This window comes from Cyprinodon variegatus, unplaced genomic scaffold (genome assembly GCF_000732505.1).
Source record: "Cyprinodon variegatus isolate N-32 unplaced genomic scaffold, C_variegatus-1.0 Scaffold815, whole genome shotgun sequence".
NCBI lineage: Eukaryota > Metazoa > Chordata > Actinopteri > Cyprinodontiformes > Cyprinodontidae > Cyprinodon > Cyprinodon variegatus.
The window spans coordinates 237,515-255,729 of record NW_015151268.1 but is presented as its reverse complement, the minus strand read 5'-3'; the positions used below and the strand labels follow the sequence as shown (position 1 = coordinate 255,729).

General features: G+C 43.0%; 1 protein-coding gene across 1 annotated transcript in view; it reads right to left on the bottom strand.

Annotated features, from left to right (window-relative positions):
• Positions 1-1,123: 1,123 nt before the first annotated feature.
• The window catches only part of LOC107098842 (puromycin-sensitive aminopeptidase), a 29,055-nt gene continuing 11,963 nt past the window's right edge, over positions 1,124-18,215 (bottom strand). Inside the window, exons 6-23 of the mRNA XM_015396701.1 lie at positions 17,823-18,023; positions 17,587-17,683; positions 17,473-17,506; positions 16,115-16,229; positions 13,338-13,502; positions 13,124-13,228; positions 12,979-13,039; positions 12,673-12,782; positions 11,367-11,430; positions 10,065-10,204; positions 9,723-9,857; positions 7,698-7,917; positions 7,286-7,428; positions 6,635-6,691; positions 5,955-6,062; positions 5,332-5,487; positions 3,273-3,320; positions 1,124-2,151 (exon numbers count right to left, since the gene is read on the bottom strand). Of these exons, the coding sequence (XP_015252187.1) occupies positions 2,005-2,151; positions 3,273-3,320; positions 5,332-5,487; positions 5,955-6,062; positions 6,635-6,691; positions 7,286-7,428; positions 7,698-7,917; positions 9,723-9,857; positions 10,065-10,204; positions 11,367-11,430; positions 12,673-12,782; positions 12,979-13,039; positions 13,124-13,228; positions 13,338-13,502; positions 16,115-16,229; positions 17,473-17,506; positions 17,587-17,683; positions 17,823-18,023 (2,106 nt within the window). The 3' untranslated portion in view covers positions 1,124-2,004. The remainder of the gene's footprint in view (positions 2,152-3,272; positions 3,321-5,331; positions 5,488-5,954; positions 6,063-6,634; positions 6,692-7,285; positions 7,429-7,697; positions 7,918-9,722; positions 9,858-10,064; positions 10,205-11,366; positions 11,431-12,672; positions 12,783-12,978; positions 13,040-13,123; positions 13,229-13,337; positions 13,503-16,114; positions 16,230-17,472; positions 17,507-17,586; positions 17,684-17,822; positions 18,024-18,215) is intronic.

The following is an 18,215-nucleotide window of genomic DNA, read 5'->3' as shown; positions in this document are numbered from 1 at the left end:
TGCTCCCACACAGTTAGCATGGCTACCACTGCTCCCACTACAGTTAGCATGGCTACCACTGCTCCCACACAGTTAGCATGGCTACCACTGCTCCCACACAGTTAGCATGGCTACTACTGCCCCTATAGAGTTAGGGATTAATTTCCCACTGGGATCAGCTTCATAGTCATGGTAGTTCACTTCTTTGATTATAAGCCCACAGCCCGCCAAATGTGGGCTTATAATCAAGTGTTCAATGTTCATGTTCAATTTGCATGCTTTCAAAACAAAGCAAGGCTTTGTTGGGCTACTGCATAAAACCTGGAACTCAACGCTACTCCTGACATTTTTAATTGAAAAAGCTTCCTGGATGGGAAGAGAAACGTCTTCAAACTTGGAAACAAAGTCCAGTGGATTGTATGGTTTTTTTTTGGCATGAACAAAACATGTGCTTTGCAACAATAGTGGAACAAAATTCACCCCATACTCACCCCAAAACAGAGTTGTAGAAATATGAAAACAGAATTGAAGATCCTGTGTTTTTAAAATCTACAATTGAGATCTATATAAATGGGACTAAGATCTTGTAGAAAACGTGCAAGACCGAACTTAGAAAATGAGCTGTGATTAAGAAAGAAGCTGACATGTTGGATCATTTCATGGAAAGATCAATTGATTCTTTCTTGTTTTTGTTTAGAAAATCAACTTCTAGATCAGCTTAGAACTCTGAATCTCACCTGTTAAACTAAAATTCAGTGGTAGAAGGTCTGATCATCAGCTCACATCTACATGGATCCTCATAAAACCAATATGTGGATTAAATAAATGAAAAGTTTTACAGGATGGAAAATGTTTCAGTGAATGACTGAGGTGCGTTTTTCCAAAAACCACATCAAATTGCAAATTTCATATAGATTTATATTTTTTTAACAAGTCTGCAGAACCTGCAATGTTACAGTTGATGTAGAGCGGAGTCACCTACTGTCACCACGTTAGGGTTTAGTTTATACTGCAAACCAATCAGCTGCTGTAAGGCTGCCCAGTTCAGCAGCTCCACTGGAGAAAAGTCCAGACCACTGATGCTGCAAGAGGAGTTTCCTGTTGTCCTTTCAGAATAAAAGACACAGTAAATGTGTTTTTTTTTTCTTCCTCAAATAAAGACCATTTTAACATTTAAATAAATCACTGCATCTGTTGTCTTATAAAAAAACACTCCTGAATCGTTATTTAATGGCTGGAAGCGGATAGAGAAACACGATTAAATAGTTTTTTTTTTTCCTCCAACTATACAAACCGACTTAACAGAGGTGCATGAAGGGAGGGTGGAGACATGATTCATGGATAGTTTCATTATTTCTTTTAAAAGATTATCAGAGAGAAATGCTTGCATCAAACAGTTTACATCATAGTACCATGCTAGCGCTGTCTGCCCGTTCCTAACGCTGTATTAGCAGTGTGATCAATGCTGTTGGAAACTAGTGTTAAGAAGCTCCCTCTGTCCAGACGAGTGGCGAGTTCAACCAGCCACAGCGCCCTCTAGAGGAGGAGGGTCAGCCGACAGGAGCTGAGCGGAGGGGGAAATAATGGGAACTGATTCCAAAAAGATAGAGGAGGAAAATGAGATTCCATGCAAACAAAACGGGAGCAGAGATAATGATTGGGGGGGTTCACAGTTTTCTCAGCGATGATACAGGAAGGATAACGGTGTGCATACGAGGGCATGTGATAGAGGGTGGAAATATGGTGTGGTGCACCAACGGATGGGTACGTCCTTCGTCATGGACAGACGGGGAGCAAACCTACATTCCTGGTCTGATTCTACGGATTCATTTCCACTCTTCCTTCCGAAGCTCGGGGCGATCCTTGGCTTTGTCTCGTTTAGTTCAGTTTGGAGTGATGAAGCTAGAGGATCTCATCTCCCCTTCTGATATAAAGTCACTGAAGGTGGGCGAGACGGTTATGATGATGGCGTTGGGTGGGTGGGTGGGGGGGAGCGGGGAGGAGAGCATGCAGCGGACAGGCGGCTCAGACAGGGGGCGCCTTGCGCTGCAGTAGATACTGCTGGATGTCGTCTGCGTCACGCTTCAGCCAGGCGGCGTTCAGGAGGATGTTTTCGCAGCACTGCTGCACGGTGCGCTCAGCCGCAGGCGCCGGGTGGCTCTCGAAAAAACTCTGCAGAGACAGAAAGAAAGAGCTCGTCAACTCCTCACGCTTTTATTTATAGAAACCGCACCGATGAATCTGAATGATGAGCTGGTTCAGATCATTCTGGGACCCTGGAAGCTCCTGGAAGCAAAGGTGTTGCTAAGAACACATGGTGATTATTGATCTGATCCATAAAGAGCCATTAAAAGCAATGATTTAATTAGCCTAACATTTAGAACACTTTAAAATCCAATGTACGCCTGGAAGAAAAAACTGGAAATTTTAATTAGCATACATTTTTAGTGGGAATCTAAATGAACAAACCGCTGCTTCTCAACAGCTGACTTAAAAAAAACTGTCACCTTTCCTTTCCTCCAATCCAGGCTGTGAGAGGAAAAGTAACTACATGAACAAAACATTAGTTTAATGGTTTCCCAGTATTACAGAAGACTTGTAGTCCTCTCTACATTTCCATAAACTACCATAAATCCTATAATATAGGACGGGGCCTTTATTTCACTCAGATACATCTTGGTCCAGGCCATTATTGGAAGGAAGCCAGAATTAGAGACAGGCCTCTATTTCTATTTGATCAAAACAGACGACCAGTGTAATTAATAAAAATTTTGTGCCTCTGTGAACCTGCTTCGTCTCATTCCAAACTACATTGTGAGCGAAATTCACAACTTCTGAGCATTTAGAGTGTTAAAAAGAGCAAAGAGCAAACTGACCCACTCTGACAGCCGATTGGAATGATTAAGCTATATCCCCTATTCTGAATGAGTCGCTAAAACTCACTTCATGCAGACATTTTCTTAAGGATGAGTCTGCAAACCAAACTATCTCCCCCCCCCCCCTGCGTGGGAAGAAAGGAGAGGCCTGCAGCAGTGGAAACCAGGATGTACAGGCAGAGCAGCAACTATCTAACCAAGAAGATCAGGGCAGCTAAGAGGATACAGAAAGCAGCTAACAGACAGCTTCTCAGCAATCGACCCCAGCAGAGTTCGTTAAACATCTGTGTGACTGCAGACAGTAAAGAAGGGCAGATGGTACCAACAGGAGTGATATAAAACGTTTGAGATAAAAAAGAGACTTCTAATGCAACTAATATTCTACAGGAATAAAGGAAAACATGTAAATAGTCTTACCTTAACTTCAGCAGCCATTTTATCAATAGCAAAACCATCGACTGTGAGCTGTAAGGAGATATAGAGACTTAGATGCAAGGAAAGCAGAAGGACAATCCTCTAATTACAGTAGAAACTAATACAGCAGGAGAATGAGAGGCTAACTGACGGCTAATTCGGTGTCGCTACCCAAACTGTCCCATTAGCATGATCCAAACCATCGGCTAATTTACGCAACCAGAGAGACATCTGGGTCACCCACATTATACTTTTGCTCCTTAAAAATAGTTACGGTAGCGTACTAAAATATAATGTGAACAAGGTTAATAATATATGTCCTGAAAAAAAAAAAGTCTCTCCAGTTTTATCACACTCTGCACTGGAAATGGGATCCTACTAGCCTAGTGAACTAGCTCCACCCGCCGGCGGCCAAAATCAGTTTTGCCTGCGAGTGGTCTAGCCTCGACAATGCCTCACGCTTTAGAACTGGGGGGCCAATCACAACGCAAAGATGTGTTTTAAATTTCTGAATGCAAATGGGGCGGACTTTTGAGGGTGGACGACAAAGCTGTGCAACGCTGGAGAAAGCACAACAAGGAAGATGGCAACAACTATTGAACAGTTCTGGTTTGACTCAGCTTTGGAATCAGTTTTGGAAGGATCAGACCTGGGGTTTTCATTGAAACGTGAGCAGGAAGAGGCTCTACGCTCATTCATTTTCAAGAAGGACGTATTCGCCGTTTTACCGACACGCTGTTTGTTTACACTCCCCCACCAGCTTCCTGTCGTGCTTTACTACGTCACAGTCAGTTGCGCTCATTGGTCAGAGCGTTGGCCAATAGGCACAGACATGGTTTGAAAAACAACAGGTTGTTCTCATCAACAATCTTCCGATGTCTCATTCATCAAGGCCAGACTAGATTACACATTTAATCTCACATTTAGTCTGGTTTATCAGGCTAAGATTCTACGCTACTTCAGGGACCTAACTTTTTCGGCTTTGGATTTAAACATAAATCTAGTCTTTTTGAGTTTTATTTTTTCCGTTCGTGTTAACATTATGGTATATATCAAATAAACCTAAAGAAAGAAAACAACTAAAATGCAGATAAACATGGTTTATTTTGCCGGACGGCACTGAGCATGTCCCATGATGACATCAGAGAAGCAATACGACGAAGAAAATGTAAAAAACATCTCAGAAAAGTAATAAAAATATTTTTTTTAAAGATGTGTATTAGCATTCTGTAGTCATTTAGGGATACAAATAAGTACTTTTAGTACCATAATTATATGATTTATAGACTTGGCTGAACATCTGTATGCATATGTGCAAATGAGCTGATGGTAAGGGTTGGGTAGTGACACTAGACTCATTTACAGTACCCTCTGAAACAGATCCGGGCTCAGTTCCTTAAGACTGTTTACACACCACGCTAGCACGGTTCTTCACCTCCTAGTGGTGATCTACGGTACTCCTACTCTCTAAAGGTAAACAAGCAAACCAACATGGCGGCGCCCGTAACACTTAGGAAGTTTGTGGAGAGTCAGGCGAAGAATGCAGCCTTTGGTGAATTTACTTGACATTCGGCTTTTGGGAAGTGGATACGACAAACGATAAGTGTAATCAGGGTTTACAGACGCAGGAAACAACGACATTGAGGTTCATCACACTGCTAAGCAGCATTATCACAGGAAATCGTGTGGAACTGTAGAGAGGCTAGGATTTTCATGAATGTCTGAAATTTCATGATTATGGAGGCTGACTGTAAGGAGATGAAACGGTCTGCTCTTGCACTCTTTGTTATCCGAGTAATGAGCCAGAACTGAATCGCGCCGAGCCCTGCTGATGAACTAGTACCATGTTAGCGCGGTTCGGTTGTGTCTGGCGCGGTGCGGTTCAGTTGTGCGTTCCATTTACACTCAGTTATCTTGGTTACCGTCCTCAGACTGATCTCAGCACGGTTTCAAAAGGGAAGTGTAAATGTGGCTATTGACGGCTAACTACAGCTAACCGACAGACCGTGTCCAACTGGATGCTTCCAACAAATCCAGAACATTCGGAGTAGTTTAGACCCACCTTGATGAGGCGTGATATAAGGAAGCCTCCCTGGTAGCGGTTGTAGAGCTCCTCCCAGTTATCCCTGACAAATTTCCAGGCAGCTTTCCGGCCTTGCTTGCTGCTTCCCGCCACGCCTCCGATTACAGACACCGTGTCCTGGGGACGGACCTCTTCCTGCCGGGACAGACGTCCAGAAAACAGACAAAACCATCAAACTATCCGACTGAGAAGATGACAGCTGATGATGGTGCAGGTACAGCCAACAGGTGAGGTTTCAGGATACAGAGACACGATTCTAAGACTTCCCGTCATTATCATGTATTCCAACGTTTCAGGCCTAAAAACTCACAGTAAAATAAGACACTGAGTCGTCTTAATTAGTCTCTCTACTTGGTGTCATTTGGCTAACAAATCTGCAGGAGCCTGTGCTCACTTTGCTAAACTGCTAGGCTAACATTAACACATTTACTCTATTGTGATATGATTCAACACTTCAGTTCCTAACGTCTGAATCATCATAGAGTCTGAAAAAAAGAGCTAAATAATAGAATCAATGTTTTATCCAATCAGTTTTCCTTCCTGTGAAAAATAAAATAACCTTAGAGGTAGGTCTGAAGTTAAATAAATAGAAGGTTGTGTACCGAGAGGGCGAAGCTGAGGACTTTCTGGATTAGATCAGGAGCAGAGATGGCCCCCAGGACTCGCTCAATGCGGTTCCTCTCCTCCTGCATGTCTGCTTGTTTATGGAGCTGCAGGACGACAAAGAGAAAGAGTCCGTTATTAAAACCACAGAAGAAGTGAGGCCATTTCATCCTCCAGCAGCTTCATGCAGAGAGGAGTTCAAGGGCCGTAGAAACACAGAGGGGGGAAACCTTTGAGCTGCGTTTCATTAAAAGCTCAGTTAAGTGACGGACATCAGCAACGCGTGCAGAGACAGAACTCCAGAGGTCTGCAGCAATTCTGCAGCTGGACTGAGAGAAGCAGAACTGAACCACAGGATGGATATCAGCATTTAACCAGAACCAGTTAATGTGAAGCACATATTGGAGAATCAGGGGTCCAAATCATCTGGAGTTCATGTTAGAATGACTACTGACTCACAATGGATTCATTTAACAATGTAAATATAAGAGCTTATGAACCTGATTACAAAAAAGATATAGAGGAAAGAAGAAATAAAAGAAGGAAGGGAAGTGATACAAAGGTTAAAGAAGAACCAGACAAAGAAAAACAGCTGAGAAGGAAAGGACACAAAGGAAAGGAAGAAAGGAAGGAATGGAGGGAGAGACCACCACATGGTCAATAGACTGTTAGTGTTTACCTTGAGCATCGTCTCCAGTGTGGTGCTGTCCCCGTGCTTCAGCACCGTTAGATACACCTGGAGAGCAGAGAGAAGTTAGCTCCTTCTGAATGAACAGGAGGATGAGCTGGAGGAACTTCAAACTGTAGTTCTGGTGGTTTTTTATATAATTCAGCAAAGTTAGTAATACAGTAGCAGGCATTTTAAAATAGCCCTCCCCAGTCAAAAGCTGGCTGAACGGCAGCCCACTTCTCTGCAGCTCCCAGCCACTGACTGACTCCAGCCTTTCACTGAGTTACAGGGTCTGACCAGGAGATGATACTTCTCTTTAGATCTTAATGTCCACAAATCATGATAGAAAGAATATTTTAGTACAAAGATTGATGTTTAAAAAGGAATAATAGGGGACCAGGCAAGGGCCCATAAAGGAAACTGGGGAAAATCTTGAATGGCTACTGCTGTAGCTTTTCATTTCCACCATCATGTGATCTGTAGATGTAGCATGAGTAACTTTAGCTGTTTGCCTCTGCAGCACCTAAAGCAGATATCAGCATGCATTGGGTTCCATGTCCACATAGGTTCTGCCTCTGTAGCTCATTTATAAACAGATTCTAATGAACAGAGGTGGCCAGCGTACAGCATCTACTCCCATCTTATCCAAGCTCCACTTACTGGGCTCCTCAGGTCTGCAGGCAGCACCTGCTTCCCCTCCACATGGTCCTTGAATCTCCGCCTGGCCTCTTCCAGGGTGGGTTTGTGTCCCGCTTTGCCCAGTTTCCCCAGAACCAGGCCTCTCAACAGGGCGTCCAGATGGCCTACAGTCACACAACATTAGCTTAGCAGCTGCACAGAGCATTGGACGGAAAACTCTGGCTTTAAACCACGATTTAAATGGGAACGATCAGCTTTGAATTTCTAATGAAAAATATTAAATTCACCCTTTAAACCTGTTTCATAAAACAAGGTGTCAATTATTTAAATCATTAAGGGAAATAAAGATTCCCCGTAGTGCAAACAGTAATGTAGATGTACTAAATGTTCTTGCAGGGGGCAGAATACGTAGGGTATGTTGGTTCCTCCTCACCTTCCCCTGGCTTGCTGTCCCAGCCCAGCCTGAGGCCGATCGGGGAGAAGAGGTCCCTGATGAACTCCTGGATCTCCTCGTGGAACTCAGTGTGAGACAGCAGTGAGGACAACACTCCCAGGTTACAGCTCAGGTCGCTCCAAACCGTGTAGTTTGGTTCATTGACAAACGCCTCCATCAGCTTCAGCACCTCCACCGTGCTGATCATCCCTGCACGGGACTGGAGCCACAGAACAAGAACCAGCAGTTAGCAGAAACCTTCCTCTAATCAACAGCTAGTGCTGCTGCTGAGCAAAATAAAGGTTAACCACAAACCGGCAGCTTCTTCTGCTCAGAATAGATCCAGAGAGGATCATTAAAGCATGTTTAGGAATGATGAGGAAATGATTCCCTAGACCTAAATTTGATCAACCAGAACCATGCGCTCTATCAAACAGTATAAAGAGGCAAAAGCTGCTAAATAACTGGGAGTAAAGTTATAATACAGCCAATGTGATGTTTGTAAATGAAATGATGTCATTTCATTCATACAGCTGGAACCGGCCCTGATGTAAACAGGAGTGTGACACTTAGAGCTGCAACTATGATTATTTTATAAATCGATTCATCTGTTTGTTTGACTGATAATCAGATAGCTAAAGGTTCCTTACTGAAAACTTCTTACTAAATTAAACCAGGAGAAACTGAGGCCTCATTCCTCTCACTTGGTTCTGAGAACACTGCAGTGAGTTCCTCCATAGTGAAGTCCACCCAATGAGGGGAGTGCAAGGGAAGATTTTCTCCCTAAGAAATGGGACACCCCTAGTTGTAAAAAAAACAACATCCCAGCCCAGTGGATGGTGGTAACAAATAGCCTGTGGACTTCAGTGATGTGTTCACCTACGTCATGCGTAAACACAACCTTCTGCATGGAAACTCTGCCATGCTCATACCTTTTCATCAAACACATATATAATATTGAACAACAAATATATTACAAAATGTAAAAAGTCAATTTATGAGGCAGCATAAAAGCTCTTATAACATGAACGCGCAAACGGAGTGCTAGGGACTAAACAGGGTGAGAGAAATGAGACTGGGCCTAAAACTTTTCCACCTGAGGCGTTCCAGATAGAGCATAGTGACAGACAAGATTTTTTTAAATCTTAAATGCAAAATGTTTATATATTTGTTTACAATTTTGGTATAATTCTTGCACTAAGTGGGTCACTCTGTCAGCTAAAGGCATTTAGAGTCTCTATACTCCAGTTAGTGATTAATCAATTACTGATTTAGCTGACAATTATTTCAATAATGGATTAATCTGATTGTTGCAGCCCTGATGACATCGCTGATCTAGAAGGAGAGAAAAATCTTCCTCTCTATAAAACAAAGATCTTTACCAGCAGTGCCTGTAACCATGGTTACCATAGGAGAACAGCCCGGTGTCAAAGGGAACTAAAAGGAAGTCAAATCTTCTGCAATTAAAAGGTTTTCCACCTGATTTAAACAATTATTTACTAAGGGAACAAGATTTTAATTTCAAATGAGAAGTTTCAGTAAATAAATGATCATATTTTAGGGACAAACACCGATTCCATCAGCAGAAAACTTTACTAACCTGCTTAAATGAAGAGCAAATACAGTTAGTTTATTTTTTCTACCTATTTTTAGAACACCCTTTGCTGATCATAGACGCCATTAAGTCATTTCTGACTGATGGACACTGATGATCATCTGATATTGAGCACCTGCTGATCGATTCCTGCCTCATGATGTTCTAAAACTAGTCAGCACTCAGCAGTCTAGAAACAGCAGCAGACAAACTGAAAGCCTGATAGTAAAAACACAAAGGTCTGCTGGGATCCAGGAAACCGCTTCAATCACAAACGTTTGTACTTTGAGAAAACAAAGATCAGTTTAACCTCTGAGTCTGGCAGCTACAGCCGTTTGATCTACACTCATCCTCAGGATCACATGTTTCTAACCAGACGCAGACCCAGATGTTCTTTACTCCAAACATCTGGACGTGTTGCTCAGCCTCACCAGAGAGAACAGGTCGTTCTGCAGGCCCAGCCGGTCCACAGGCTGCAGGCTCAGGTCTCTGACTCCCGGCAGCAGACTCTCCAACATGGAGGAGCTGTACTGGATCCGGTAGAATCCCACAGTTCCAGGGTTGATCTGAAAACAGCAGGAACCAGTTCAAACATTTCAGGTTGTAATTATCCACTGCATCCACCTGTAGACCGTTACTCATACCGTCTCATTTTTATTCCATCATTTCAGAAATATTCCGCCATTAAATCTTTGCAGTGAACATTTAGTATCAAACAGTGTTTATAAGGAGCTGGATCTAATCCTCCCTGCTGTTGAAGGAAGGAGTCTAACCTTGATCCACTGATCAGGAGCGACGCCGCTCAGAGTCACAGTCGTCTCTGCTTTGTCCAGCAGCAGCTTGAGCTTGGAGCATTTAGGGTCCTCGCTCGTACAGATACTGATGGGCACCATCCAACTAGGACAATCCTCACCTGCACCAAAGGAGGAGGAGAAGAGTGTCAGCAGAAATCACCAGGAACCCAAAGAAAAACTGATTCATTCACAGAGAAACTGACCCAATGTTCAGGTCCTAACAATGGAAAAATCTGATCTTTCTCCAGTCAGTGAACACACCACACCTTAGGTGGACCAAACCAACAAAGCAGTGGAGGCTGTAACTATGGTAACAGGTCTTTATTTTAGCCATTTCTAGCATCAGCAGGGTGTTAAAATAAATAGAGTGCAGAGCCTGGCATTCACAGCTAGCAATGCTAACCACGATAACCGCTAATATAAAATTGGAGCCACAATCTGTGTACTTGTGTGATCGCATCATCAGCCTCAGCCCTAGTACTGCTCCAATTCACAAGAACAGCAGACCGAGAATGGACAAAGTCCCCGGATGTTGTTCTCGCCCCTCCTTCTTTACCCAGCATGCATCAGAGCAGACTTTTCCGTCCTTGAGATTGGCAGCTGTCCCAGCATGCACTGCGGCAGCAGCTTTCAATGGCTCGCTCACAGAGCTCTCTCTGCATAGCCCTGCATGAAGGACCGCTGCCTCTGATGGAGGTTTGATTGTTTTATTTGGCAAAACATTCATTTGATTTGTGTTTATCTGACTGTGTTCATTATTATTCCCCCACTAAATGAAAAAAGTCAGAATTTATTATTATCTAGAGATTATTAAAAACAGGAGGCGAAATGCAGCTCCAGGCGAGCTGAGCGTGTAGTGATGTCATCAGTACGCCTCTGTTTCAGTTAACCCATATTTATGCTGCGTGCTCCCGTTCTCCTCGAGTCTATACTTTCCTGTGTTCTTCTCAAACACGAACATGGTGAGAACACGAGTCCGCACTCATTTGTTAATTGCGTTTTAATCATCCATCCCATAATCCTCTGCTTTCCCGGGGACCGCCCTCTCATCATCTGCTCCTCATTCATGTAACTATTAACTGTTTATTGAGTAAATCTAAAAACAAATATAGATTTAAATGCAGATCTAGATTCAGAAAAACCTGAATCCAATGAAACCTGCATCATCACGCCTGAGCTTCAGAAACTCTTAAAAAAAAAAAACAAACAAACAAAAAAAAAAACAACTCCTCATGCATTGTCGGCTCCTGACCATGAGCTCCTTCTGTGATCTGAACTCACCGTTATGAGGTCCACTGGCACAGAACTTCTTCTGGGATATCTTCAGGATTCGGTCCTCACCTTGCTACAAAAACCAGAAACAGAGCATTTTAGAAGAGGAAAATCCCAGCAGAGACCATCTGAACGGATTCTAAGGAGATTTTATTCTGTTCTCCAATCCAACCAGGATGCAGACGGTAAATAAACTCTGAATAATAAGGCAACACTGCAAAAAACAATCTAGAAATAATGAAAAATGTCTCAGATTATGTGTATTTGCCTTTAATTTGAGTAGGGAAATAAGATGATTTGCCAATGGAATGATGCTACGTTCAGACTGCAAGCTGCTGAAGCAGCAAGTTAACATGCAAAGTCAATGGTTGATGAGCTTCAAGGTGCATCAAAAGGTCCTGCAGCGCATTTCGAGCAGCAGGAGCAGCGCTTCATGAGCTTCAGATGCGCTTCAGATGCGCTTTAGAAGCAGAAGCTTTACTTTTGCTGCTGGACGCATCGCATCAACCAATCAGAGAAGCTGATCAGGGAGCTGGCAGGGAGACAGACAGCACTGCTGATGCAGAGAGCTATGATCACTCCTCTGAACCAGTTTGTTAACACCTAAATTAACTTAAAATGTTGAAACCTGAAGGCAAAATATGCTTGCTTTATTATTCTGGTGCCTTTAGATTATATATGTGAAAAACGCCTTCCAGCATGAGGACAGCGGGTCAGAGGCTGCTGTTGAAGGGGATTCCCAGTGACAGAGCACTGCCTGTGTTTGGGGGTTTAATGCTGATAATTGAAGGCCATATGGTGATCTTGATAAACTAACTGCACAGATGAAGTTTTCAGGTGAACTTTCTCACTTAAAAACACATTTAAACTACTTTTTACCCGCTGATCGCAGCAAATATAGCAAAGCGACTCTCTGCCATTGAACACAGGAGCAGCAGACAGATCCGTCTCATGCTACTCTACAGGAGCAGCAGAAGCATCAGACGGATCTGGACAAACGTTACAGGACGCGCTTCAGGAGCATCAAAGACGCACTTGAGGCGCCTCGGGCCTTAATGTGAACAAGCATCAAAAATGAGGCAGAAGCTTTTTTGCTGCTTCCATCACATGCGGTCTGAACGTAGTTTGATTATTTTTACTCTTAAAATAAGATAATTAGATAATATGCACTTGAAATAAGACAATGAAATATTTTTATTTTTTGGAATTTTAAATTGTTTTGTTCCATTTGTTCCAAGTGTCTCACTTACCTCCTCAATTTCAGAAAAATGACTAATTTACATTTTTATTTTCTGCAGTGAATGTTGAGGCTCACCTGTTCCTGATCCACCACTATTATTGGGAAGCCCATCTGCTTGGTCCATGAACTCATCACTGCTGCTATGGGTTTCCCACTGGCCTGTTCCAGACAGTCCCACAGGTCCTCTGGAGAGCAGAGCAGGGAGAGAGGAGTATGATGCAGTAACCTGAACATTACGCCTCCTAAAGCTGCCTTTATACATCAACAAGCTCCAACTACCGACTCTTTAAGGTATTTAAATGTCACCATAATCATCAGGGGTAGGAGGAGAGATTCTCCCAGTTCTTCCTCAGACCAGCGTTATTAACCTAATGGTCTCACCTGTTGATGCGTTTTTATGTTGGAACTTTAAAAGGTAGGAATTCATTCCTTTCCTAAAGTCCTGTGAAGAAAACACAAGATCAACTGAAATAGGTGGAATCTGAAAGCAGAGAGCGTAGCGGGCCGTTAGTTAGAGGCCACCAACCTCGTCTCCGATGTAGTTGTGCAGCATACGGATCACAGAGGCTCCTTTGCTGTACGAGATGGCATCGAATATTTCATCTACTTCCGATGGATGGCCCACGTTCACCTGAACAACATCAAACACTCCTGATTTCACCAAATCATCCATCAGATGATTAACTCTCCTGTTTAAGCTGCTCCTATGGAGATGCGAGCGTTGTCCCTGGCTGTCCTACCTCTATGGGGTGGCTGCTGTCCAGGGCGTCCAGGTCCAGGGCGCGGGTGTAGTCTGCAGAGACAAACTGGGTCCAGATGTCGTACTCTGGGAAGCAATGATCCACACACAGGTACTCGATCCAGGAGGCAAAGCCCTCATTGAGCCAGAGGTGAGTCCACCACTCCTGTGGATGAGAAGGTTCAATTAGAGGACCGCCGTCTGAATGTCATCACAGCCGGACTGCGTTAGCTTTCAGCTGCAGACCTCGTATCCTAGCTTTGTTCAACCTGTAGAGAACAGGCTGCTGCTTCCTTCCAGACTATTCCCTCTGCTTCCCATAAAGAGTTAAGGATCTGATCCCACCTGAAAACACCCATCTGACCCGATGCAGCCATAGAGAACTCAGACCCTGTTCTGATGTCATCAGAGTCCTGCACAGGTCAGATTTTCAAAGCTCTATCCACCCGCACCCATAGAGTTCAGACTCGACCCATTAAGCACAATTATCCTCTTTTAAAACCCGGCCAGGAACGCTCGGACCCGTAAATTATAGCCCTGTTTCCACTACCTCTTTGAAAGATGCCTGTTAGGTGTAAATGGCACGCAAAACTGAACCGGACCGCACCACACACAACCTATCCGCACTAACCTGGTACTGATTCATCAGCAGATCTCGGCTCGGTTCAGTTTTGGCTCGGTTCTCTCATAATAAAGACATTCATAAAAGCGCTAGCTTCCTACTGTGCCACATAATTTCCAATGATGATTCTGCTTAGCAGTGTGTTGAACCTGTTTTTGCATCTGTAAGCCGTGATTAGACTATTGTTTGTCGTATCCACTTCCCAAAAGCCGACTGTCCAGTAAATTCACCAGAGGCTGCCTTCTTCGCCTGACTCTCTGCAAACTTCCTGAATGTTACGGGCGCCGCCATGTTGGCTTGCTTGATTCCCTCTAGAGAGCAGTAGTGCTATAGTTCGTCACTAGGAGGCGAGGAACCGTGCTAGCATGGTGTGTAAATGGTTTACTGATCCAAGCTCGGTCCGAACTCGACACGGATCAGTTTCAGAGGGTAGTGTAAATGGGGCTAATAAAGTGCAACCCATCCTGTGATCACAAAGTTAAACACACAGCTGTTAATAATAGAGGCAGTAAAGAACATTGCTTCACACTCATATCCAGCGCGCTGCGATCACACATTAGCACATTATAAAAAAAAAAAATAAAAAAAAAAAAATAAAATAAAATTACTGCTATCTGGATATCCTTGACTCAATTTGTTTTTTAAGATGTAGAGTTAATAAATATAAATAAGTTAATTCATGCTGTAACTCTATGGTAGCTGCATTTTGTTCATTTATGCCCGTGCCTACACCTGTGGAATAATATGTTTTTTTTACTACTCGTAGATATGGCTACCTGCCAGATACCCAACCCACTGCAGGACTCTGATCGGAGCCTCATTCAGCCCCGATTAGAAGCATCATGGGTCATGAAGAGTGAGAGGGAGACTCTAACGATGACTAACACAGGAACCCGTCCACAGCTCACGTTGTTCCCTGTAAACTCTTCACAATGTAAACACCCAGCTCTGCTCTTTGTGCATTTAACCAGGAGAGATCAGTTTGATAAATCTGAATGTGGAAATCAGCATGTAGGATGAAAGATTGACCAAAACCAGAGACTAGAAGACTTTCAGAAACCTTTTACCGCATGTTTCAGACACTAAATATCCTCCTAATGTAAAATGGAAGCCCGCTGTAGGTACCAGATCTGCTCAGGGCTCTGCCCCTTCTTATGACGTCATCCTATGGCAACTCCACTCGACAAACTGTATTGCATCCGTTCCTTAAGGATTCTCAACATATTATTACCTACATTTGCTTTTATTTTACATTTACATATTTATTAATCAGTATTTTCATTGGCGATCTAAAGTAGCTGAAAGCTGAAAACAATCATTGTCAGTCTTGAAGGAAAGTACTGCCTTCTAAGACTGACCTCTGCTATTTAACAAGGTGACAAAATAATCTCAGCTTATTTTTATTTTTAATCAAGATCTGAGGGCACAGAAGGAAAAATGGGACGTCTTAAAAACTGACTTTTGTGAGATTTTAGACAAAAAAAGCAACAGTTATTAGAGAACAAACTTTGCTGTTAATACAAAGTTTAGCTTAATATGGCTAACTGACCAAACTAATAGAGGCTAACTGTTAGCTACAGCTAGCCACAGCGCTACCCAGCTCTCCCCCTTCATATCATGGTCTAACAGTTACTTTGTTACCCAGAAAAATGCTTTTTTTCAGTTTTGTTATCAATCAGTTAAAACTTCATTTGTCATTAGACACGCTAAGCTAAAGATGCTCCCAACTCGTCACACTGCGTGATGTTATCGTTGTCTTGGCAACCACAATGTTTCACATCATGTGGCAATGTTCAGCCAATCAACCAATCACTGACATGAAGCAGGACCAGAGCAGATCTGGCAGCTACAGCATCACTCTACAGAGAAGGTCCTGCTTCAGACGCTGGTCTGAAGTCTTTCTATACGAGTTTCTTCTCTGACTTCCTCCCACAGCCCAGAACGTTGGGGTCATTGATCACCCTAATGTGTGCAACAGAATGTTTCCATGTTTTCTCTCACATACTGCTGCCTCCCAGTCCTCCCAGTTAAAGACAAGGGATGATCGACTGCTCTGTGTTTACAGTCTGAACATTCAGGGCAGACAGAACATGCAGCTGAATCAGTTCGTCTGTTGGTGTTTCACTATAAACCAAGAGAGTTTTCAGGGTTGTTACCATGGTGACCAGGTTCCCGAACCACTGGTGGGCGAGTTCGTGTCCTACCACCAGCGCCACCCACTGCCTGGAGGACGAGCAGGAGTTCTTGGGGTCAATTAGCAGCGCGGTCTCCCTGGAAACAAAACAGAGTCGTGAGACGATGGAGGGAAGCAGCAGAGATTCCTTCTTCCTCTGATCGGGGGTCCACCCGTGTCTACAGGCAGACTGCTGCGCTTAAACAATGGCAATGATTGACTAAACACCTGCTCCTAGGTAAAGGGATATTGGTATGTTTCAGAAAATAAGATAAATGAAGCTGTATTAAAAGTACAATAGTTCAGAAATGAATAGTCTGCATAGTCTGCATTGGTAGTTCCAGGGTTCCTACAAAATAAGGAAAGTTAAATTCAAGACTTTTTTGTCCCTTGAAATAAAAATTTAAGACCAATTTTAAAATAAACAGATTTAACCTGATGATTATTTTAACATGAACCATTACTTTCTGGCCCAGTAGAAATGTTTACTATTTCTAAAAACTATTCCATATAGGAGGCAAGCTAAAAACACACTAATAACAGATATATTTTTAACAAACTAATGAATGGAATTCACAAACGTTGTTTAGGTCCCTAATCAAAGTCAATAACAGCTCTGCTTTCATTGTAGGCGAACCACCAAACATCCAGAGGTTTGGTGCTACTGGGGCTTTTTTTGACGTCGGGGATCCTGTTGAGGCCTTGCAGAAAGGGATGAACAGAACTGAGAAATAGCTGCTGCTTCTCTGTAACTTGATTTTGGTGTTTTGTTTTTCACTCTTCACACGTCTGACTCCACAGCTTTGATCCGAACCTGCTGAGCTTGAATGACTTCTTGCTCAAAATACGTCATTTCTCATCTACATTACGTGGTACTGTTTTTACCCATGCAGAAAACTCTCGGCTGGATAACCAATTGTCAAGGAATTTACACTTCCCCATGGTGTCCGGATAAAAAGTTATTGGTGCATCGCCCCAAGGTCTGTTTGCAGCGTCGTTTTTATTGGTTCTGTTGTCAGGATGGAACTAATAATGTTACAGCTAAGCCGTTCGGTTAATGTCAAAAGATTATCATGAATTATTTTTAATTTCTGTTATAAATTACGAAAATAAAATCCCATTTATGACTTGATGAGAATTTTGAGACCTACCAAAGACTAATTGAAGACATTTTAATACCAATTAAGGCCTTATTTTTATATTGAAGAACTAAATGCCTTTTAAAACTTTTTTAAGGATCGGCAGGAACCCTGTAGTTCCCACCAGCCTCAGGATTTAAAGCGCGGCTAATGTGCTTCTTCGGTTCAGGTAAATATGGATCCAGACCCAACAGAGGCTCACCTGTATGTAACAAGGCCCCAGTTCTCCATGGCACCTGAAAACAGAAAGAGACACAAACCTTTACTCTACAAATCCTCTTCTGGAAAGAAAATATCTAAATATTCAGTGACTCACCTGCAGCAAAGTCAGCGATAGCTATGAGATCGATCTTAGGTAAAGGATAAGGAACACTGAAGTAGTCTTTGTAGAAAGGTAAGGTTTTAGTTGCAACCTGCACCAAAAAAGAACATCATCAGCATCAGAGAGAAAAGTCTGGACAGCAGAGGTTAGGAGCCTCCACTTCCTGTGTTCACTTCCATTTAAAATGGGATCCGACACACAGAACTCCCTCCTGTTCGGCTTCTTCTCACCTCCAAAGCGAATTTCCCTTGTTCCGCCTTCCCGACGGGTGTGTAGACGCGTACCGTTACGCCGTCTGACGACTGGCTCTCCACAAAGTCATATTCACCGATCACAAAAGCTACCAGGTATGTGGACATGATGGGCGTGGTGGCGAACTTTACCTCCACCAGGTTCTCATCTTCTACGTATGGCTTCCGATCGATGACATTCTGGGAAGAGTTGGAAAACATTTCGTTACTAGCTGTTCTTTTTGGCTTTACTCAGGGCTGTACAATTTTAATAATATAAAAAAAAAAAAAAATACCCATAGACTTTAAGATCCAGGGTTTCATTGTTTTCATGGCCTTCAGTCTCTGTCTCTGCTGTTGTGTGGAAATGCTCTTATTTCCTGACCTGACAAC